Here is a 20887-nt window from a genome sequence, read left to right as displayed (position 1 = left end):
TTCGCGAGAAGAAATTACTGTATGCCTCAAAGGAATATGTGACTTATACTTTCAATACAGTCTGCTCCTAATATGAGAGCCAAAAGTTTATCATGTAAAATCCTTGCTCTAGCCCAGGGGTCTCGAAACTTTTTTGATGGCGGGCCGCATTGAGTGGAATAGCCGCAGCTGAGGTCCAATCATAGTTCATCTCTGCAAAAATAATATTGGACTCTGAACTGAAATTACTCTTTATGCATTGCACAATGGTGCTAGACAAGAGATCAGAAATAGTGCACAGAAACAATGTGTGTATTGCTGAAAAGTGTTATAGTTGTTAACAACATAATTGTAACAAATCAAAATTAAACCGAAAGCTTTGTGGGCCGCACGGGAAAACCTCGCGGACCGTAGTTTGGAGACCCCTGGTCTAGCCTATCAGTGTCGATAAAACCGTGCTGGTTTTAAGCCTCTGTTTGGATAGTGTTTCTCGTGTTCCAGAATGATAGGAAACCATGTTCCTTTCGTCTAAGAACATGAAGAAGAATACTTTCAATACGGAAAGTCTTCTTTCATTTAAAAAATAGCATTAGGAGCTAGTTAACATAGAACTAAATAAACTACAAGTTAAAATATGTTGGCGGGTGTGATTTACGCACTCCAGCATCGTAGGAGGCAGTATTCCTCTCGTCTGAAGCATTTAATAGGTTGATATTTTAGAGTTGCTTTCAACAGTCAAGCTTCGTATATTTTTATTCGTATATTCGTATTACTTTCACCAGTCAAGTTTTGTGTATTTTTCTGCACAAATTAGCAAAAATGCCGATAGTGAAGAAAAAAACAATCATTCATGATTTACAAGAAGCAACTGAGTTTTATTTGGGAAAGAAACAATTTACGAAAAGTTCATTGCACAGTTTGACGAACGAATTGAGTAAGCATATGGTGAAAGCATATTTTCTAAACAACAACTGGAATACAAAATAAACGCTTTTACTTGATACTTGAAGGTATTACTAGTGCCATACCAGAAAATGAAACGCGAGAAAACGCGGAAGTTATCATTAAACAAGAAAATTTTGAATTAGCAGAAGCTGTTGAAATAGAAGTTGACGTCAAAGAGCAACATGTGGAGAAGCAAGTTCTTTCAGACGTCAAACGTGTAGAGTCTATATCGCAGTTTCGATCATTGGCTTCAAAAATTGCATCTTCTTGCAAAAATAAAATTAAAGAAAATGATGAAAAAATTAAACAAATAGGTTTGGCAACTCTTAAACTCTTGGACAATGCCGAAACTGGATCGCAGGTGGACAAGCTTATTCAGCGCATGCGTGTATCGCGAAAAGTTTTATCGTATGAGCGAACAAAATTGCTAGTAGTTTTGAGGCGATTTAAACGTTACCAAACTCAAAACACACAGCTCGATTGCCAAATGCAAGACGTGAGTTTGAAACAATACTATGAGTTGAAATCAGAGCTGAACCGTATTGGCGAAAAACTCGAGGAAAATAATAAGCGTATGAACCGGTCGCGACAACAGTTTGAAAACGACGTCGCACGTTCTACCCACGTGAGGGAAAAGCTGTTTGATTTTCAAAACCGCTTGATGATTGTGTTGAGAGATGTTTGCGATGTTCAGCAAAATCTATATGCCTTTAAGCAAGTACTTTGTGAAAATCTTGAAAGAAAGAAAAAATTACGCAAAGAAAATGAGAAGCTCAAACTATATACTACCATAGGAAAACTTAAGCCATGGTATAAACAAACAAATAACGAGGTAAGAAAATAAAATAAATATAATGCAATTTTATTAAGTGTGACAATTTTCAGATTATCTCCACGAAATCATGCATTGCGAAATTCAACTGATTAGAAGTCTGGAATTTTCATTTTTTGAACTCAATGCATTGGAATACACAGACATGAAACGTTTTAGGAATAACAATTGAGGAATCAAATATACACATCTTTAAAAGGTAAAATACGCAAATAACCCATATAATTGCAGGATAGTTGCATAAATTGTTCACAAATAGCGTGTGTCATGTGATACAGCTGTCTTTCACATGAAAAAAGAAGAGCTGCTTAGTTTTATTCTTGAAAATATTTTTTTTTAATATAAAAAACCTTTATTCAGAGCATTATCTTTTGTCAAAAGTGTTGATAATTAAACTGCATTACAAAACACAATGAAGCAGATCTCTCTACCAGAGAAATTCATCGAAAAATCTCGTGATCACATATCCGTAACCTGATGGTTACTGAACAATGCTGGAGGCTGGAGGAATAAAAAATATCGACTTTTTTGATTATCTGATGAATGTCTTATTTCGACATGGCCTGGAATGTCGTGTATGAGGCTATACCTTTTTAATTCACAGGAAAAGAAGAAGCGTATTTGATGTGCCCGCACGCGAGAAGGATGAGAATAAAAAATATTGATCGAATATCACACAAATCTTGTAATGTGCTTTCTTATTACGTATATGAATATGGTAGTGGCATTAGCCTCCAAAACCAATCAACATTCGCTCACAGCTCATAATAGCAAACTATTTATAGGAAATATTTGATTTCATATATAATAAGTGCCACAAATATTGGACAAAAAGAGAACTTGGCGAAAATAAATAAAACAAAGGACGATGTGTAAACCTTGGTGTAGGTAGAAATCGTCATATGACAGACAAATTGTCAAAGCTATCATTTACAGAGAAAAGCAGCGAATCATCAAATTACGCGGAGAATAGAGATAAAGATCGAAATAACTATTCCTAGCTGACGAAAGAGTATTTGACTTCCATTTCGTTCGCAGTTCATTTGTCGCAACACAACAGCATTTTAGGTAAGGCATTGTGGCTGGATTTTGCAAGCTAGCTCGTGTTGCATTGTGCTAAGGATAGATCAGTGTCGTTTCAGAGGAAGATAGTCGTTTGAGCATATGCAGTGTCATCTGTTTTCATTTCGTCTTCTATATTTTTTCTAACTCTCCAGCACCATGAGCGGACCAATATTCGGTAGCAGCAATGCCCTTGGTGGAAGTTCCGGAGGAAATCGACATCTTGTCGAATTCCGTGCAGGACGGATGAATATGGTAAACAAAATGGTCCACCCGGACAACCGAAAAGGATTGGTTTATGTGTATCAAGCGGAGGATGGCTTAATTCATTTCTGCTGGAAGGATCGTACCTCTGGTACTGTTGAGGACGACTTAATCTTATTTCCTGATGATTGTGAATTTAAAAAGATCGAATATGCCAAGAATGGTCGGGTGTATGTGTTGAAGTTTAAGTCTTCCAGCCGAAGGCTGTTTTTCTGGATGCAAGAACCGAAAACAGATCGTGATGATGAATGGTGCCGTCGAATCAATGAAGTGATCAATAATCCGCCTTCCGGTAACAGCATTGGTTCTGGTGGAAGAAATGGTGGTAATGATAATGGAGATTTACAATACATGTTGAACAACATGTCACAACAGCAAATAATGCAATTGTTCGGCGGTGTAGGACAAATGGGCGGATTGAGCAGCTTGTTAGGATCTATGACGTAAGTATACATTAAAGTTATAGCGCTTCTAAAAAGTGATTGAGATAAGCGTTTTAAAGCATAATTGAATATAATAATCATAGAATGTAATCGAGTATAATCTTTTTTTTATCTGAGGTTTATAATCAACCACGTTTCCTTTGATTTTAGTCGTTCATCTTCTGGGAATTCGAGCAGTCGCACCAGTGCCGCAACTCCATCTAACCGCAGCAGTAATTTGTCATCCGGTAACAATGGTAATGGAGGCAGTAATACCACACCTACTGTGGCGCTGAATACACCATCTACACCACGAGCACCTAAAAAGAATGCTGGAACCGCTAAACCGAACCCCACTGTTACGACGTCAGACGATACTCCCACTTCGAGGACTGCTGGTAACGCTAGCGGTTCAGCTGCATCAGACGGGGTTTCAAGAATCTTGCTTTCGGACCTGCAGAACTACCTATCCGGAATTAATGCCACAAGCGTAGACGGAAGCGGTCAGCGACACAATATCGATCTTGCTTCTGCTGTCAATTCTCAAACATTGGCATCTATTATCGCGGACCAAGAGAAAGTGGATGCGCTAGTTGAACACTTACCTCAGCTAGAAGGCGATGAAAGCAAGAAGGAACAACTGAAGGAAACCATCTCTTCGCCCCAATTCCAGCAAGCGCTTTCAATGTTTTCTAACGCTTTGCAATCAGGCCAGCTAGGACCGGTCGTTTCACAGTTTCAGCTTAATCCTGAAGCTGTAGCTGCTGCTAATTCGGGTGATTTAGAACAGTTTGTAAAAGCGTTAGAAAACAGCGGTAAAACACCGACTGATGAGACTGGTCCAACCAGCAGCAAGCAGTCCACCGCAGCAAGCGGCGATCAACAGAAAGCTTCCGAGACGACGCAGGAAGAGAATGGTCATGGCAAATCACAAAAAAAGGATCATGATGATGAGATGACTGGATAGAGGAGCCGTATCTCCGATTAGGTCAATACAATCAGGGCTTCATGGCCAAAATAGCGATCGCACCGTAAGCAAGTGCGGTTCTTTATCTTTTTCATGTTTTAGGCTTTCCACCTCTGCTTCTTCTACATTGTAATCCAAAATAAATTCAAGAGGTTTGGCATTATTCTTTTCTTTTATTCGAAAAAAGAAACAAAACAATTGGTGCATAAGCTAATCCATGAAATTATTTAATTCTGTTTCTTCCGATTTTCGCACTAAAGAAGTCAGCTGTCTTTGTCAGCTGCGTTCTCAGAAATATTTAACGTTGATAGATCGACACCCAAAATATTTGGTTCTATCATTTCTAAAGCGCTACAATCATTGTCTTGCAGTTCAGTCAAGCTATTTATAAAATCGGGATTACTTGACAAACTGTGTGAATATTTCCTGCAGCTATGATAAAACGGTTCCAACATAATTTCATGGATGAACAGTTCCTGCAAGGGTAATAAAAAGACTACATTCTTCGCCGCTTCTTGTTTTGCCTCATCGTTCAATGGCCGTGACTCATAGCAGACCTGGAAGTATCGATAATTGTTGCAAAACATCAAACGATGCAGTTCGTTGCACTTACGTTGGAGTTGAAAAACTTTTCCGGAATTTTCAGATAGCTTGCGACGCACGTTTGTAAAGGAATCACGTTGTCTACGTGAATTCCCTCCGACTTGCTGATAGCAATGTGAGCCACCATAGCGTCGAAACACTTTCCCAGAGAAATATTATATTTATGTTGCAGGGCGTCCCTTATCAATCGTTCGTTATGTATCACGCGTCTATATCGCTCATTGGTCAGCAAATCGCGTATATCTTCAGTAATTTTTACCCATTTGATGTCAAAGATGTATATCGATTCAAAGGTGGAAATCGTAAGTAGTGATGGGGACTTGGAATGTCGACCATTTTGAATGCCTTCCATTGCTATTCCAAAATATCGTTGATTCTTTAAGAATCGAATGGAATCGTGATACTTGATGTCCGTTTGGTGAATGAAAACATAACGGTTGATCTGCTCAAATAGTTCATTCAGAGAAGAAAGTGAAAGTTGTTTATACTTAATTGCGCCATCCTCCACCGCACGCAAACTATCGTCACTTCGCGCTAGATCGCTTGGTTGCGAAATATTGTTGTCAGCAGCGACTATTTGAATGCTACGTATTTCAGAATGGTAGTAAGTTTGAATTCCCAAATTGGTCCTCGTGGCCACATCACGCACATTCGACATGCGGATGAAGGATTTACCGGAACCAATATGTAATATTTTCCCGAGCAAACATTCTTCTTCTAGTTCAATCAGAATTGTTTGTCCAGGTACTAAATTAATCTCGTTCATGATGTTGCTTTTTATGGAATATCGTAGTCGTCTATGCCGTTAGGCTAAACTTGTTTGTCCCTTTGCTAAGAAATGTATGATGTAGCTTTTGCGATATATTTTATTCTTCCTTTTGAGGAAGTTTTTCCCTGCGAGTACTACTTTCAGTACTGCTTTCGTGACTGTTAGCAAAGTACGCTTTATAGATAAACAAGAATAGAGCTACATGAAGTGCAACAACAGCGCTCACGGCCGAATATATGTTGCTTGCTACACTGGATAGCTGCAGCAGTCCATCGAAAAGCCAATATTTCGACGAGAAGAACGTGAGCACTGGAAGCGTGATAATTAAAATACAGTAAAAGAACACCGTCTTGAACGTTCGATACTCAGCACGTTGCTCCTGGAGAGGAAACAGAAAGCACCTTTTTTAGGCTAACCGGCGTGTACTATACTTATATACAATCACTTTTCTTACCGCTTTCGAGATAGTGTTTTTGTTCAACTTAGATTTCGACATAACTGTAAAGTAAACACACAACTGTTAGTATCACCTTTCAATTCAGTCACGTTAACGTTTATGTGTAGAATTATAGTCAGAGTGTCTAACAGTACAGAAAAAATACCCTTTTGTTTGTCAGGTGACCAAAACTGCCGAAGTGTCTTTATTGGACAGCAAGATTCCGGGAATGACAGTTGAAAATAAGTGTAAAAATGTAAAAACATTGAACAAAAGCTTCACCGTGAAAGTCAAAACGAATTACTTTTTTTAGCATTAGGCACTAAAGATATCTAAATTCAATTTCTTTTTTGTTGTAAAACACAAAAAGGGTAATATACAGTTTTGGACCGAACATTGAAATGGTATTGGCTAGAGCGCAAGCTATGGCGAGGGAATTTGACAGTAGAACGGAAATAAACAAACACAGTTCATAAATAGATAGCGATCCAATTGTATTCAATGTTCAGATTTGTACTGATTGATCCAGATTGGATTCTTTTAGATTGTAAAATAATGGCATACCGATAACAATGCGTGAAGAAGGTGATAAACTTAATTCTGTTCTAGAAACAAAGCTCAGCGATCTCGATGAATATTCGTTAGGCCATGTGTTTATGTTTCTTACGGTTGCGGATCTGGATCGTTGCATTTTAGTGTGCAAAAAATTCCAGTACATTATCCAACGATTCATTTTCCCGAAGAAATGCCTGTCTTCTCTCGTGACTGGATCGGAAGGAGGAGCAAGCTTAAGTCTTTATGCCTTCACGCATCGCAAGCGAGTTAGATTAAACGAAAATTGGCGCATTGGACGTTACGAGGAACGGACTTATTTCAATCACAACGTGATGTACATCTCCCAAATGCTAGTCGAAAGGGAATGGCTATACATGACACACGGAGGACGTTTGCAGGCACACCGAAGAACCAAAAATCAATACATGATCGATACTAAGATTCAATGGATGGTTGGCAACGCAGGGGATTCAGATTTCACGGCGCTCGTAAAACAAGGAGATCGTTTCTTTGGCGGTAGAATGGATGGAAAACTAGTTATATACGATCATGACACACGACAGCTTTATGTGCAACCCCTTGCAGATTCTATGATTAAAGCGGTAGATTTTGATGGAAATGTGTATGCAGTTACAACGAAAGACCAATCGACGTACATATTGCACTGTTCTTTGTTAGATCGAGATCTGTTGAATAACTATGAGCATGAGTTGTTGCAGCTTTCACAGGTTTATTTTCAAGCGTATGAAACGATTAAATTAAACAATAATCGTTTGGCAGCCGGAAAATTCCATTGCAGCAAAAAACAAGCATTACAATTACTAGATTTGTACAGGTATGTAAGAAATGGCGACGAAATCTTAAGTGGAAATAAATACGAAAACATTTCTAAACACGATGAACCAAACGTAAACCCTGACACCTTAAAATTTGCCCTATTTGAATGATGGTGGATGATTTTTAGGTTCTTAAGATTTATATTTTGAGAGGTCTTCTTTATATGCTTTTTGGTGCCATTGCTGATGGAAAACCTTATCGAGTTACTTTATGTTTTGGCTTTAGAATCGACAGACTTAGATGCTGCTTCAAAAGCTGTCGAATAATCGTAGCGCGAGCTATTCATGTTGATTGTTTCTGAACATTGCCCTAATAGAACGTGGTGCATTTATTATTTACCACATGAAGTGGAGTTTTCTTGGTTCTCTGTTTGTAGAATCATCCTTCCATTTCTCGGATTGATGTAAAGGGTAGTTACCACGCGAATATGTTTATCAGTCTTATGATACGAATAAATTTTGATGAATTTAACATTTGATTGAGAATAAAAACACGAAATACAAATTGTTTGGTTCATAGACAGCACACAAAGTATTCTTTTTCATCGTAGTTGCACACCGGAAAGTAAAGGAAGAAGATAACAAATTGAAATGCAAAATATAAAAATCATTTAACGTACTTCAAATTGAACAAATTTTAAAATATTTGGGTTTTAGTCACTGTGCATGGATAATATCGGTTTCTAACATGCGATCTAATACCGAATTTTTTTTTACTCTCTCATTTTTGCATTGATCTTGCAGCAGTGCGACAATACAATTAAATTCATCTTCGATGGCTGTGTATGATGTGCTATGGAAAGACGAGCATTGTATTCTCTCGGGAAACTTTGATACTACCATGCGGCTTGTTGATACGCGTACCGGAAACGATGAAGCCTGTTGGACAGATCCGTATGATGCATCAGTGTACTGTTTGAGCTACAATGGTACTCATGCTGTATGCTGTGGAATGAAATACCATTATCGAGTAAATTTATACGATTTGCGTGTACCAAAGCGTTGCGTACAAATGTATTTTCCGTCAAAAAAACATAATAACTATTCTCCAGTGTATAGTATAGCAACAGATTATAGCCAACTGTTCCTTGTTACAGATCGTAATTTACGAATACTTAATTTCGATGCAGATTGGGCTGTAGTAAAAGACTATGCTTCGATGTGATGGCACGCATTTCGTTTTGTCAGTGAATGAATTTATTCACATAAAATCGTAAACCTTCGATAGATTCATCGCGGCATAGATTCCCAGAACCTTCAGCGGTTAGCAATCGCTCCCGAGCTAGTAAAAGTGATATATTTTCAATACGAGCTAATTGATCTGGGCTCATAGAAATATATTGTTCAACTAACTGCCACGTTCGTTGTGTTGTTAGCGTGTCGTCATGCGATTCTAGCTGTAAAACCATCACTCCACTAGGAAATTTTCTTAAAGTAATAGGTCCCGTGAGAAGCTGGCATGCTTCTAGCAAATCCTCCGGTGAAAGTAGCTCCAACCCACGAGCTCGATTGACACGACAGTAGACATCGGCTAATGACATCATTCCTCCCGCTTCGATTATCGGGCTAAGTAGCATTTCACATAGTTGTTGCGAGAGCTTCAGGAAATACTCGGAATTACTGCGAGTACTATCTCTCGTGACAGGATCGCTGATACCCAGGCTCAATAAATACGTCTTGAATCGAACTGTTTCGTCTTCCGAAATCTCTCCCTGGCGTTCACGAATTTTTGAACTAACGACATTCGTAATAGCTACCATATCTTTTGCCATGGCCATCAGCTTACCTAAGTCTTTGAAGGCGTGATTAATATTTTCACCTGTTTGTTTTTGTTTTTCTGCCATATTACGCTCTATGCCAACTATTCCGAAACGCAGCTGACGTCGAGAAGGGTCAGTGTTCGTGGATGTACCCGGTTGACTATTTTGCGAGTTAACCTGACCATGATCGGTGATTACCCAAACTCGGGCGTCTAACGTTGCGTGCAATGCTTGAACAAACGAAGAATCGACACCATTGCGCCCAGATATTTTAACAAAAGATGCACAACTATGATCCATCGGGCCTGGAGTTTTGTCTGCTGTTAATCCTCCCAATCGCAAAATAATTCGTTTTTTCCTGCTGAACAGCATCGAGCTGGCTTCTTCTTCATCCACGGACGTAACATATTGCAGTTTTAAAGCTATAATGTTTCCACCGCGAGTGATTTCTCCATTTTTCCCCCACATGAGTCGATGACTGGTCAATACGATGTCACCGTCTTCAAAATTTGTCTATATAGAAATTTCATGAAGAGTACTACAAGATTTGCAATCAGTTGCTTTTATTATTATACTTACTTTTTCGTCTCCATCGTACAATTTGATGTTTCGATCCTTGGCCACAAATGTCTCATTTTCAAAAAGTTGCGCTTGACAAAACTCAAAGCGATTCATTTTACAGTATTCCAATGAAACATTTGTATTTTACTTTGGTTTCACTATCAAAATAAGCTAAAGAGACACTTATCCTTCATGTCAGATAAACTGTTTCTTCGTTTATGTCATATGTTTTATTTCGTTACTTTTTTAACTTTGAAGAGACAGTTGCTTTCTACACAGGCAGTCAATTATTGCTTATAAGTCCCGTTAGGAGCAATTTATGATTGATTTCACTTTATATATGGCTATCTAAGTGATTCAGACGGGTTGTCAGTTAGCATTCGCTTGTTTGAGTACCATTCTGGTATGACATTGTTGAGATTTTGGCCCGTTGATTGTATTTTCAATTATCAAAGTTTTAAAAGTATATCAGGAACAGCTAGATTATTGAACACGGGTACCTTCAAGCGACAATTTTGAGTTTTATTGAACGACACGTGACAAAAAAAATGATGACTTGAGATGAAGAGCTAGAGAGTTAAGAACGGTCGACGATATAGAGATTACAGATACAAGTGAAAATGGTATGAATGAAAGTTCGTTTACCATTATCCTGTCGTGTTCACAGATGTTGTCCTCGAGCGTAACCGCGTTGTACTGCAGCACCAGAAAATAATTTGGAAGATAATGATTCGCACATAAATATGCCATTATGCGAGACACCGTTTGAGGAGGACTAGGAAGTTGTCGAGGATTATTTAATCGAAAGCTCAGATGATGAACAAGAGCACGGAATATTCGAACCAGAGAATGGAACAGCTGAACAATTATGACAATGGGCAATATCAACAAACCAATCGTATGATTCGATAAATCAAGTGTTAAGAATTATTGGGAATATGACTCCCAGTGTCTCTTCCAAACTTCCACGAGATGCTTGAAAACTACTAACGGTAAATCGCAATATTTCATCAGAAATTTCAACGACAGAAGGAGGCCAATATTGGTATAACGGGATACATAAGTGTCTGATAAATAAGCTCAGGTATTAATATAAAACACAATAAATATAAGTCTTTAATATAGATGTATAATACAATAATGCACATTTTAATATTCATTTTCAGCGATGTGGAATGTCCTCTAAAAGTCTGTATAAATATATCAATTGATGGATTACCATTATTGAAAAGCAGTAATCTACAATTCTGGCCGATACTGTTTAATATTCATAACATGCCGGAAGTGCCAGTGATGACCGTTGCTGTGTATTGTGGTTCAAAAAAACCTGCGAGCATCGAGCATTTGCTTCGACCGTTTGTGGATGAAATGAATAATATTATTAGTAATGGGGCATTAATCGATCACAAAAAGGTGCATTACGGACCATCATATCCGATTCACCAGCTCGACCATATATTAAAGGTAATAGAAGATTCATTACAAAATTAAATATTGCTAACAACCATTATTCTATGTTTTCCAATAGGAGTTGCCAACTTTAATTCCCATGCAGGCTGTTCGAAGTGCACTACAGTAGGGTAAAGCATAAGCAGAAGAATGGCATTTTATGAATATAGTGCTCCATATTGCACAGATGAGGGCTTCAGATTGCGCCTCTATGGAGATCACCATAAATTTGATTCTCCCCTTTTGAATCTGATTAATTTTCACAGTTGAACAGTTGGTCACAGTTCAAGAGTCATTACATCTTATTGATTTGGGAGTAACGAAACGAATGCTAACTGACTGGATAGATGGTAAATTCGGTGTACAAAATAGGTTATTTGCATATTCAAAAACACAAGATGACGGCAATGTTGATGGACATCAAATAATTTGTATAAATTCACAGGAAATTCCAATCAATATCCGATCTTTGTCATTGGAAGGCATCGGAATTCTCCTTTATTTTTATTTTATGCAGCTGTTGTCGTTTTAAAAGAATTTTTAAGTGATCGTGAATATGATCATTTTTTGCTTTACTTTTGCAGCATAACGTTTTTATCATCAGACTTTTATAAGGATATTTGGCCTTTTGCCCATAAATTGCTACAACTGTATGTAAAACAATTTAAACTTATATTCCCAGAGTATATTTCTAGTAATGTTCATAATCTTTTACTTATTTACAAAAAAGTTGAGTAATGGACCATTTATATACAATATCTTGCTATCCTTTCAAAAACCATTATATACAATATCTTCCTATCGTTTCGAAAACCACTTGCAGTATTTGAAATGATTGTTACGAAGTGGTCCAAAATGTTTAGAACAGGTTGTAAATAGGTTATTAGAAAGGGAAACTGTTCGTATTTGACAAAATAATCAAAACGAAATTTTTCCCTATATTCACCAAAGAGGAACAGATACTACGCTACATCTTCGCAAAGCCTTTTGCTTGAAAAATGGACAACGTAACGGCTGGTTTTTAACAAAGACGGGTAGCGTTTGTCAATATGTTAATGCAGCTTTGCATGAAACCAACATCCAAATTAATGCCAAAAAGTTAACTTCTTCGTCCAGTTGTTTCGATTATCCATTTTCATCATGATCATCAAGGAAACATATCTAACTTACCAGAAATTACCAGTATTATTGATCCCTAAAATATAAGATGCAAACTAGTTGCAATACCTCTTTCACGTGAAGATGAGCTCGATTTTCTACCTCTTTTACATTAGTACCAATAAAATCAAGTCAAAATGATGTTCTGTGTATATTTTTAAGGAATAATATGCATACATATTGAGCCTACATATTACAAGGCACGAATACGATAATATCTTAAGTAGAATAAACATGTTTTGAGACATTAAATATAAATATAATTTCAAATATTATTCGGCATTCGGCACATATTATCACTAAAACAAATCTAAACTATGCTGGGATATACTGGATGAAGTTCGTCCTCTAGTGGATTCGTGAATCTTTCTTCCGTGGTATAAAGCGGTAGAATCTCTTGCACCTGTTATGTTGAGTCTATGTGCACTGTGTTTAAATTCATTTTCGAAGAAATGTTTCAATTTTTCATCAGTGTATCCATGGCAAGTACCAACATATTTGAATAAATTTATGACATTTTTATAGTTGAAAAAAGTATATTCATATTTGGTCCAGCTCCTGACCAACTCATTTGTGCCACAAAAAAAAAAAGATATCCATCTTAACATGGATTCTGCTTTCAGCAATGTTCGTACAAAATCTAGCTGCCTTGCCATTCGCTTTGTATCGCGGGCTTGTTCTTCTTGCATTGATTGCATTGATTTTAAGATGGACTATATACTTTCTAGTTTCTGAACTCTGCGTAATGTTATCGCCCATATTGTTGGTGCTAGCTCCGGTAATGAAGAAAAAAAAATATATATATATGTATATATATATATATATATATATATATATATATATATATATATATATATATATATATATATATATATATATATATATATATATATATATATATTAATGTATATCAGTGAAATACATTGAATAAAGTATATAATACTATTTTACCCTATACTATTTCTTGAGGAGCCTGATAGCCGAAACTTTAGCATGTGGTTTAAACACACGATGGTACGTGAAAATTTCAAGTCATACAAAGTCTAACCAAGACCGGCCATGACCGTTCACCGGTTGATGAGCCTTTTAAGAAGAAGAAAAGACTATTTCTTGTTTTGGCGGGATGTTTTCAGCCCGAGCTGTTTTACACCTAACGTTCACCGTCTGCCTTATAGATTCTTTTGCTTGTAGTAGGCTCTACGATCCTTGATCATTCAACAAAGAACGAGTTGTCCAGGGCACATGAAGTTCGATCGCTACATCATATTGTTCTGATCTAACTAATACCAACCCCATAACTAGTTCAGTTAACGTTTAACTTACATTGAGGAAATGAATATGAAAACCTATGACATCATTTTCATTTCAATAGATCCTTAGGGGAAGCAAACCAGCAGTTGTTCTACATTTAAGTACATGAACTGCGAAACTTGTCAAAACATGTGATATTTTCAATCCGCGTTATGCACCTGTACTTCTTTTTAACAACAGGTTTTAACTCTGTTATTTGTTATGCTCATGAAAGCTGAGCAGAATTATTTATTTGTAATCAATTTCTGTCATAATATGAACAAAAAGTATTTGGAACAACTGTATCCTTAGTTTGAAAATATATGCCATTCAATTCACATACATGTGTAGTATGCCTCAGAAAACTGACAAAGCGAAGCATTTATAAAATAAAAAATATAAGCAGATTACAGTAAAAAATAAGAAAACTGTTGTGGAATGAATAAACAATCAATCAAATATATCTGATGGTTGTTCATAATAACCAGGATTCAAATAGAGTTGCTTAAAGAATCCTCTTTGTTCAGTACAAATTGTTTGCAACGCTGCCGTTTCAGTACGATATGTTGATGCATAATCACCTACTAGTTTCATTAAAATCTCAACATCCGTATCATGTGCGTGTTCGGACCAGATCTTGCACATGCTTTCAACAAACCAGGATCCTGTGTTGGTATCTCGATGGGCTGCAAATCCGGGAACAGTGGCATAGCAGACTAACATGTCACAGTATGTTGCTATGTTTGAAGGTAGCGGTTTCGTTGAATCTACCATTCCATCACGTTCAGTATTTGTTGATAAACGGTATGACCCCTGGTCAGATTGAAGTCCTCTGATTGAATAAAAAAAAAGTTGGCGATATAGGTAATGTATAAAAGCATTTTTAGTATTGCTTTGTATTGTATTCTACCTACCGGCATATCGAAATGAAGAATAGCTTCGGCTTGCGGACGAGTTTGGTACAGTTTACCGTATTAAATTTTGTAAGAAGGTCTTCAACACGTAGTATTGAATTGTCATGCATGTAGATGTAATCACTTCCTTTCATGCGCTCACCATGAGAAAGAATGTAGAAGGCAAAACAATCACACGGGAAATATTGTGATTCCTTCAGTTGTCCAATTAATTCGTTTAAATCCTATCAAGCAAAAACGATGTTATTTGTAGTGTTCATTGAAATAAAACATGTCGAATCAGGAACATTATTTTACTTACAGCCGATGTAATATCTTCATAATAAAACACAATAAAGCCTAACTGCTGAAACACGGAGATTAGATTTCTGGCGTCAATGTCAGCGCCATTTCGTTTGGAGCGTATATCGTTTACGAATGTTATTACGTTTACAATAAAAGCAACTCCTCTGTTGCGACTTTTCATTGGATATGACGATACTTTTGGATGAGTTTCAATTGGTCCTCTAGATAGTTTTACCGAGAAAGATGTGGGTAGTATGTCCGGATACACTTGAAGCATACATTTGCTTTCTTCCATCAATACGCTAGTAGCAAGGTTGTTGTTTTTGCCATCTTCTACATCACCTTGACTGCGGAATGAGTATGGTTTTGGGGGAACGTTACAGCTTACTGATCGCACACGTTGAGGATTATGTGTGGAATGCATTTGATGATCATACGAGGAAGGCTTAAGTAAGGGATATGCTTTGGGGAACTCCTTTTGGCATATATCGAGCAGGACATCAAAGGCTTTTGGACCACGTTTCGTAATTTTGTCGAATAACTTTTTATGCCTAGTCAACTCATCATGGGCAATGCTCTGGGGAATTGAAAAATCGAAACACTTTTTAAGGATGGCACAACAAAGCAGATGCTGTGTAATGACTCACTTCGATTCTAGATACCATCGTCTGGGAAAGCATATTACGTTTAATGCACTCATTCCGTAAAGTAGAGTAGTTAGTGTTGCTCACTAGTTTGTCCAAGAAAGTGAGGATTGTATGCCTGTCCTGATTATTCATTATGTACGCGTTTCAACTTTTTGCTACCAAAAGAGAATTGTTTTATTGTTTACAGGCTCTTTGTTATTCACGAGACTTGGCAAAAGTTTCTCAAACTCTTTGAAAGTCGGGTTTGGCTATAAGCATTATGCTTGACAATCAAATTGACAGTATCGTTAAAAATGACATTTGATGAGCAACACCGTCAAATGTATCACATGTGTTTCCACGATCCAAACAAACTGATGTGTTCAAAAGAAGGCTCATTGTTTTGATTAACACTTGCTATTCGTTTCAGAAATAGTACATGCATTGATTTGTAAAATAGTGAACATGGGATGCATAATATCTATTTTTAAATGACTACAAATATTATTCTGAAAAAGATATAAATTGTTGCATTTGGTTTTTTTCCATATAATCCAGAAGCATCACAAGTGGACTCATAAGGTGGATTGTGTCTTACAACAAGAGTAAACGCATCTGAATAGGATCATTACCTATTCTTCTGAGGTTGAAATCTTTTTAGCATCAGTCGCCTATACTTGGTAAATAAGCACCCTACAAAGTAGAAAATCGATGTCGTCGATTATCAGAAGCTTAAATCGTTTTAATTTAAGATACCAGTTTCGACAAAATTATAATACTTCACTCTCTCCAATACTAAATTCAACAACCAATTTTAGGAAATATACTTACATGTCGTGTCAAAATCTAGTGTGGATTGATTTAGAAATGACTGGCTTGGACGTTGACAAGGACAGAATATTAGAGATAGCATGTATCATTACAGATAGTAAACTTAATATTGTTGCTAAAGGACCGAATTTAATTATCAAAGAGCCTGATAGTGTACTTGAGAATATGGATGACTGGTGCATGCTGCATCATGCTAAATCAGGATTGATAAACGCTGTAAAATTATCGAAAATCAATTTACAACAAGCGGAAACAGAAGTACTAGATTTTGTTAAACAACATTGTCCAGAAAAACAATGTCCAATGGCAGGAAATAGTATTTATATGGATCGTGCTTTTTTAAGAAAATACATGCCATTGCTGGATGCATATATGCACTATCGCGTAGTTGATGTAAGCACTATAAAGGAGCTATGTAAACGTTGGAATATAAAAATCTACAATTCTGCTCCACCAAAACGGTTCGCTCATAGAGGGTTAGAGGATATCGAAGATAGCATTAACGAAATGAAATATTATAAAGATACATTTTTCACAGAAACCCAATAGAATTGCATCATTAATAACGTATGGAAAAAATAAAGAATTATTTTGATAATAGAATATACCTTTGAAATGAAGAAGTATAATTGAGTTTGTTGAACGTGAGAAAAACGGATGGATGAAGAGGATGATTTTTCAGTTTGCTCATAGTCTTCTGCGAATACGGACGTTTTTGTATAAAACAGCGAGTCAAGTCATTAGTGAACAACACAAAAGTAGAGAAATATCGATGATTACTGCTAATCTGAGCTAGCTCTTCACCCTTAGCAATGGGGCGAAGCAAGAAAATAGTGCCCATGAAAGGTAGTTCCACTATTCCTTTGGCAAAGTTGGGAAGATGATTCCTATCTCAAAATTGAGTGTGCCTGTTATGCCAACTAGGAGCCGATATGAAGATCTCGCGATCGATGAAGAAACTCCTACTAATTCATCGGTTTCTGGAAAAGTAGTAGATAACAGTGTGGTTAACTACTCTATCACAACTCCATTGTATCACAAAATTGTACTCCACGGTCTTCCAGACATGCCTTCTGAGGATATTTTCCCAGCGCTTACCAAATGTAAAATCGCGAATACTACGATTTAAAAACTTTCCATTAGGAAGAAACGTTACCAAGAGCAGCTAATGCTTTTTTTTATAAATTACGCTCATAAGCAAGGTTCGATCCAATGCATAAATTCGGTCAACTATTCGGTCATGGTGAAGCAAATTGTCATCGCACATCAGCACGTGTGAAATGCTCAGGAGCGCATATTTCTAATCAATGCCCACCAAGTGTAGCTACGACAGATTCAGATGGTAGAATAGCTTCTGCTAAATTACAGTGTGCCAATTGTAGTGAACACCACATTGCGATTTTTTTTTCGGTTGTCCAGCACGGAAAACAATTTCAAATTTACATAAAAATAAATAAAAAATAATTACTGATTTTTGTTTGGGCAAAACACAGTTTCCATCCTTAGCAAAGCCTCCACCAATCACAGAAACTGTTCAAAAATCTTCTTTTGAACCGCAATGCTACGCTGAATATGTACCATCTGGGCATGTTCACCTTCAAACTGATAAGCCCGTAGATCAGAATGAAAATGGCGATATCGTTGAAGACATGTTTACCCTTCTTAACTGGCGTAGAACTAAAAAGGAATAAATTTCAGGGGTTGTTAAAATCACGGAAAAATATTGTTTAAAAAATGTCACATTAAGATAGAATTCCTATTTTATATTGGAATGCAAATGGCATTGGGAACAAAAGCTTAGATTTTTTTGATTATCTTTCCAATTTGATTATCTTCCAATACCACATCAAAGATTCCTAACTATAGTTTCCATCTATAATCCTAGCGGAAGCACTGATTCCAATAACTTTCGTCAGGATCAACTCTGGGATTGCGACAGAGCTAACCAAATGGGAAAGATTCTGTTTGTCGTAGTTCAAAGAGGAAATATATGTTTAACCCATTCTAATAGTCCTATTATTCAATTGGCATCAATCGCTCTACTACAATTCTTGACCTTGTAATATCAAGAACTCATTTTAACGCTGCTTTAGCTGCAGTTTCAAACTTTACTTCCGATCATCTTCCTGTAAGATTTTTATTAACTTCTAAAATGATACACCGAGGTACTAAAAGTATCCCTGAATATGGCTTAGCAGACTGGTTTAAATATTAATTCTATTAAATCATCAATTCCATTCAACGGAACCGCATTCGAAAAAATCAACTGGATTTCCTCTGTTAGATATAAAAAAAATCCTTTGATATAGTATGGCATACTGGTACAAAAAATTAATTCGTTTTAACATTCTTGTCAAATATATTCTAATGATCCATTCATTCTTTGGAATTAGTTCATTTGAAATCAAGCGTAGCAGAATCATTTATACCTTTAACTGGCTTACTGCAGGGGAGTACACTCTCTCCTATTTTATTAAATATTTACACTGTCCATATCTCTAAGAGAAAAAATTAAAATTCACTTAATAGTACAACAAGCTAAAACAACCATAAATATACAGAGATAAATGTACAAATCGTCTGTTAGAAATTGAACGCGCGTTATTTTTAGTCACCGTTAGTTTTAGTTTTTAGTAACAAAATCTTCTCCTGCGGTATTAAGGGGATGTACAACTGGGGGATGTACATAATCACTTTGACTTGTGTTGTTGCTTGCAAGCATGCAGATAGAGATAAAATTCTTTTTGATTTCATATTTTAAAAGATACAATGTTTATTTTAAAACAGGGGTACAGTAATGGAACAAGAAATTCTTGAAATCGTTACTGAGGTATGGGATAGCGAATCGATGCCTTGTGATTGGAATCTTGTTATCATTTACCCCATATACAAGAAGGTAGATAGGTCACAGTGCATCGTTGATCAGATTTTCAAAAAGCGGTAGATTTTGGAGAAGATCAGTATCAGCTCCACTCATTCCATCTCTTCATAGACTTAAAAGCCACATATGATAGCATAGCTCTTTTGGAATCCCGGCCACAATGAGCTCTTTTGGAATCCTCGAACCCACCTAGAAACCTCGAAACCCACCTTCTACAAGTAATTGCAGATTGTGGCGTACGCCGAGGACCTCGGGTTGGGGATAAACGAGTCAAAAGCCAAAATGACGGTGGTGCCGTGAGCGACCCTTCTAAAAAACGCCAATGCGAGTTTACGCTGGAGTGATGTACAGAGAAGTGAGCGTATCTTTGAAGTTGTCTAAAACATCACCTATATTGGATGCTGTCTAACCTAACTAACTAACCGATCCATACTACGACCTACGAAAACTTCTCGACTCAAAATATCTGTTTCGAAAGTCTATAGGTCCAAACAGAGATTCAATCAAATAATTAAGAAAGAACAACATTCTTGACCTTTGTTACAGTTGTTAATCTTTCTGCGTACACATGCATTGTTGTTATAATGGATACAATGAGCCATTAATACCTTTGCCATTTTTGCTTTGCAAAGGAGTTGCGGTTATCCATGCTCAGCTTTAGTTGTTTTGCCCATCCAATTAGTATCAAAACTAAATACGATCTATAGGACGGAAATTTTTATCATCCATTCTTTAGTTTAGATCCCTGAAATTACTCACATATGCGGAAGTTCGAAGCAGTTGTTGTTAAAGTTGCATGATCATAGATCGTTGATACTAAAAAAAAGGCTAGTATTGTTTGTTTAAAGCAGAACATTTCTTTCGCTGCATTCGCATGATGAATGTGATAAAATGTTATAGAAGATGAAAGATGTTGCAGCTACATGTAAAGTTGTTAGTCACATGAAATCAAAAGGACTCCTGTTTGTGTGAACAATAAAAGAACTATTGAAGCTTCTAATGACAGATGCCGCAATTTCAGTATAATTACTAGAGCACAAAATTCATCTAATTGTGACTGAGATTTAAGGTAAATAAGTGATAAAGAGTAATGATTGGAACTTCATCTATTCTGTATTCACGGTAAGGAACTACAGGGCTATTGAATACAAAAACATGGATATTCTCTTCAATTCAACTGAAATGATGAATTTGAAGATTGTAATATTTTCCTGTTCATATTGTTGCTGAAAATTTTATAAATTCAATTGCAGCTTTAAAGCGATCATTTGTGTTATTTCAAAAGAATCATTCTTCCCATTCAATTCTCTGTTTCAATTAATCAATTAATGATTATTTTACAAACTCCAACGCAGTTATTTATTTGAATTTGTCGAATTGTATTTGTCATCTATCATCATGAATTGGGTTGCTAAAAATTTCGCATTAAAACCCTGTCATTTTGGGATAATGTCCTACAAAT

General features: G+C 36.6%; 8 protein-coding genes and 1 pseudogene across 8 annotated transcripts; 5 read left to right on the top strand and 4 right to left on the bottom strand.

Annotated features, from left to right (window-relative positions):
• Nucleotides 1-1207: 1207 nt before the first annotated feature.
• On the top strand, nucleotides 1208-1905 carry LOC128724309 (uncharacterized; the record flags this gene model as incomplete). The annotated part of the gene is made up of 2 exons (XM_053818038.1): nucleotides 1208-1756; nucleotides 1900-1905. Coding segments are annotated over 2 exons (555 nt in total), but the record flags the coding sequence as incomplete, so codon positions are not given.
• An 862-nt stretch (nucleotides 1906-2767) lies between these two features.
• Nucleotides 2768-4671, top strand: LOC128722554 (proteasomal ubiquitin receptor ADRM1 homolog). The gene is made up of 3 exons (XM_053816226.1): nucleotides 2768-2824; nucleotides 2974-3525; nucleotides 3676-4671. The coding sequence occupies exons 2-3, from the start codon at nucleotides 2978-2980 to the stop codon at nucleotides 4469-4471; spliced, it is 1344 nt and encodes a 447-aa protein (XP_053672201.1). The 5' UTR covers nucleotides 2768-2824; nucleotides 2974-2977; the 3' UTR covers nucleotides 4472-4671.
• Nucleotides 4662-5840, bottom strand: LOC128722555 (uncharacterized). The gene is made up of 2 exons (XM_053816227.1): nucleotides 5085-5840; nucleotides 4662-5028 (listed from the first exon to the last, which is right to left on the bottom strand). The coding sequence occupies exons 1-2, from the start codon at nucleotides 5838-5840 to the stop codon at nucleotides 4735-4737; spliced, it is 1050 nt and encodes a 349-aa protein (XP_053672202.1). The 3' UTR covers nucleotides 4662-4734.
• A 96-nt stretch (nucleotides 5841-5936) lies between these two features.
• LOC128726711 (vacuolar ATPase assembly integral membrane protein VMA21 homolog) lies at nucleotides 5937-6339 on the bottom strand. The gene is made up of 2 exons (XM_053820533.1): nucleotides 6298-6339; nucleotides 5937-6222 (listed from the first exon to the last, which is right to left on the bottom strand). Exons 1-2 carry the CDS (start codon nucleotides 6337-6339, stop codon nucleotides 5941-5943), a joined length of 324 nt encoding a protein of 107 aa, XP_053676508.1. The 3' UTR covers nucleotides 5937-5940.
• A 512-nt stretch (nucleotides 6340-6851) lies between these two features.
• Nucleotides 6852-8835, top strand: LOC128724308 (F-box/WD repeat-containing protein 4). Its single transcript, XM_053818037.1, has 2 exons — nucleotides 6852-7669; nucleotides 8415-8835. The coding sequence occupies exons 1-2, from the start codon at nucleotides 6852-6854 to the stop codon at nucleotides 8833-8835; spliced, it is 1239 nt and encodes a 412-aa protein (XP_053674012.1).
• Nucleotides 8836-8854: 19 nt separating this feature from the next.
• LOC128723622 (vacuolar protein-sorting-associated protein 36) lies at nucleotides 8855-10105 on the bottom strand. The gene is made up of 2 exons (XM_053817380.1): nucleotides 10010-10105; nucleotides 8855-9943 (listed from the first exon to the last, which is right to left on the bottom strand). The coding sequence occupies exons 1-2, from the start codon at nucleotides 10103-10105 to the stop codon at nucleotides 8855-8857; spliced, it is 1185 nt and encodes a 394-aa protein (XP_053673355.1).
• A 1179-nt stretch (nucleotides 10106-11284) lies between these two features.
• On the top strand, nucleotides 11285-12714 carry LOC128724307 (uncharacterized; annotated as a pseudogene).
• Nucleotides 12715-14338: 1624 nt separating this feature from the next.
• Nucleotides 14339-15866, bottom strand: LOC128724306 (caspase Dronc). Its single transcript, XM_053818036.1, has 4 exons — nucleotides 15735-15866; nucleotides 15104-15664; nucleotides 14803-15026; nucleotides 14339-14720 (listed from the first exon to the last, which is right to left on the bottom strand). The coding sequence occupies exons 1-4, from the start codon at nucleotides 15864-15866 to the stop codon at nucleotides 14339-14341; spliced, it is 1299 nt and encodes a 432-aa protein (XP_053674011.1).
• A 678-nt stretch (nucleotides 15867-16544) lies between these two features.
• LOC128724305 (oligoribonuclease, mitochondrial) lies at nucleotides 16545-17093 on the top strand. Its single transcript, XM_053818035.1, has one exon. The coding sequence runs from the start codon at nucleotides 16545-16547 to the stop codon at nucleotides 17091-17093; it is 549 nt and encodes a 182-aa protein (XP_053674010.1).
• Nucleotides 17094-20887: the final 3794 nt, after the last annotated feature.

Source organism: Anopheles nili, chromosome 3, assembly GCF_943737925.1.
Source record: "Anopheles nili chromosome 3, idAnoNiliSN_F5_01, whole genome shotgun sequence".
Classification (NCBI taxonomy): Eukaryota; Metazoa; Arthropoda; class Insecta; order Diptera; family Culicidae; genus Anopheles; species Anopheles nili.
This window is presented reverse-complemented; position numbering and strand designations above follow the sequence as displayed.

Excerpts from the sequence above, each read along its gene's own strand:
- LOC128722554 (XM_053816226.1), top strand. The coding sequence starts at position 2,978 with ATGAGCGGACCAATATTCGGTAGCAGCAATGCCCTTGGTGGAAGTTCC. Across the intron at positions 3,526-3,675 it reads AGCTTGTTAGGATCTATGAC|TCGTTCATCTTCTGGGAATT; the intron begins GTAAGTATACAT and ends CTTTGATTTTAG.
- LOC128724308 (XM_053818037.1), top strand. The coding sequence starts at position 6,852 with ATGCGTGAAGAAGGTGATAAACTTAATTCTGTTCTAGAAACAAAGCTC. Across the intron at positions 7,670-8,414 it reads CAATTACTAGATTTGTACAG|CAGTGCGACAATACAATTAA; the intron begins GTATGTAAGAAA and ends TTGATCTTGCAG.
- LOC128724306 (XM_053818036.1), bottom strand. The coding sequence starts at position 15,866 with ATGAATAATCAGGACAGGCATACAATCCTCACTTTCTTGGACAAACTA. Across the intron at positions 15,665-15,734 it reads CGATGGTATCTAGAATCGAA|AGCATTGCCCATGATGAGTT; the intron begins GTGAGTCATTAC and ends TCAATTCCCCAG. Across the intron at positions 15,027-15,103 it reads ATGAAGATATTACATCGGCT|GATTTAAACGAATTAATTGG; the intron begins GTAAGTAAAATA and ends TTTGCTTGATAG.
- LOC128722555 (XM_053816227.1), bottom strand. The coding sequence starts at position 5,840 with ATGAACGAGATTAATTTAGTACCTGGACAAACAATTCTGATTGAACTA. Across the intron at positions 5,029-5,084 it reads AAAAGTTTTTCAACTCCAAC|GTCTGCTATGAGTCACGGCC; the intron begins GTAAGTGCAACG and ends CGATACTTCCAG.
- LOC128723622 (XM_053817380.1), bottom strand. The coding sequence starts at position 10,105 with ATGAATCGCTTTGAGTTTTGTCAAGCGCAACTTTTTGAAAATGAGACA. Across the intron at positions 9,944-10,009 it reads TGTACGATGGAGACGAAAAA|ACAAATTTTGAAGACGGTGA; the intron begins GTAAGTATAATA and ends ATTTCTATATAG.
- LOC128726711 (XM_053820533.1), bottom strand. The coding sequence starts at position 6,339 with ATGTCGAAATCTAAGTTGAACAAAAACACTATCTCGAAAGCG. Across the intron at positions 6,223-6,297 it reads AAAACACTATCTCGAAAGCG|GAGCAACGTGCTGAGTATCG; the intron begins GTAAGAAAAGTG and ends TTTCCTCTCCAG.
- LOC128724305 (XM_053818035.1), top strand. The coding sequence starts at position 16,545 with ATGTCGTGTCAAAATCTAGTGTGGATTGATTTAGAAATGACTGGCTTG.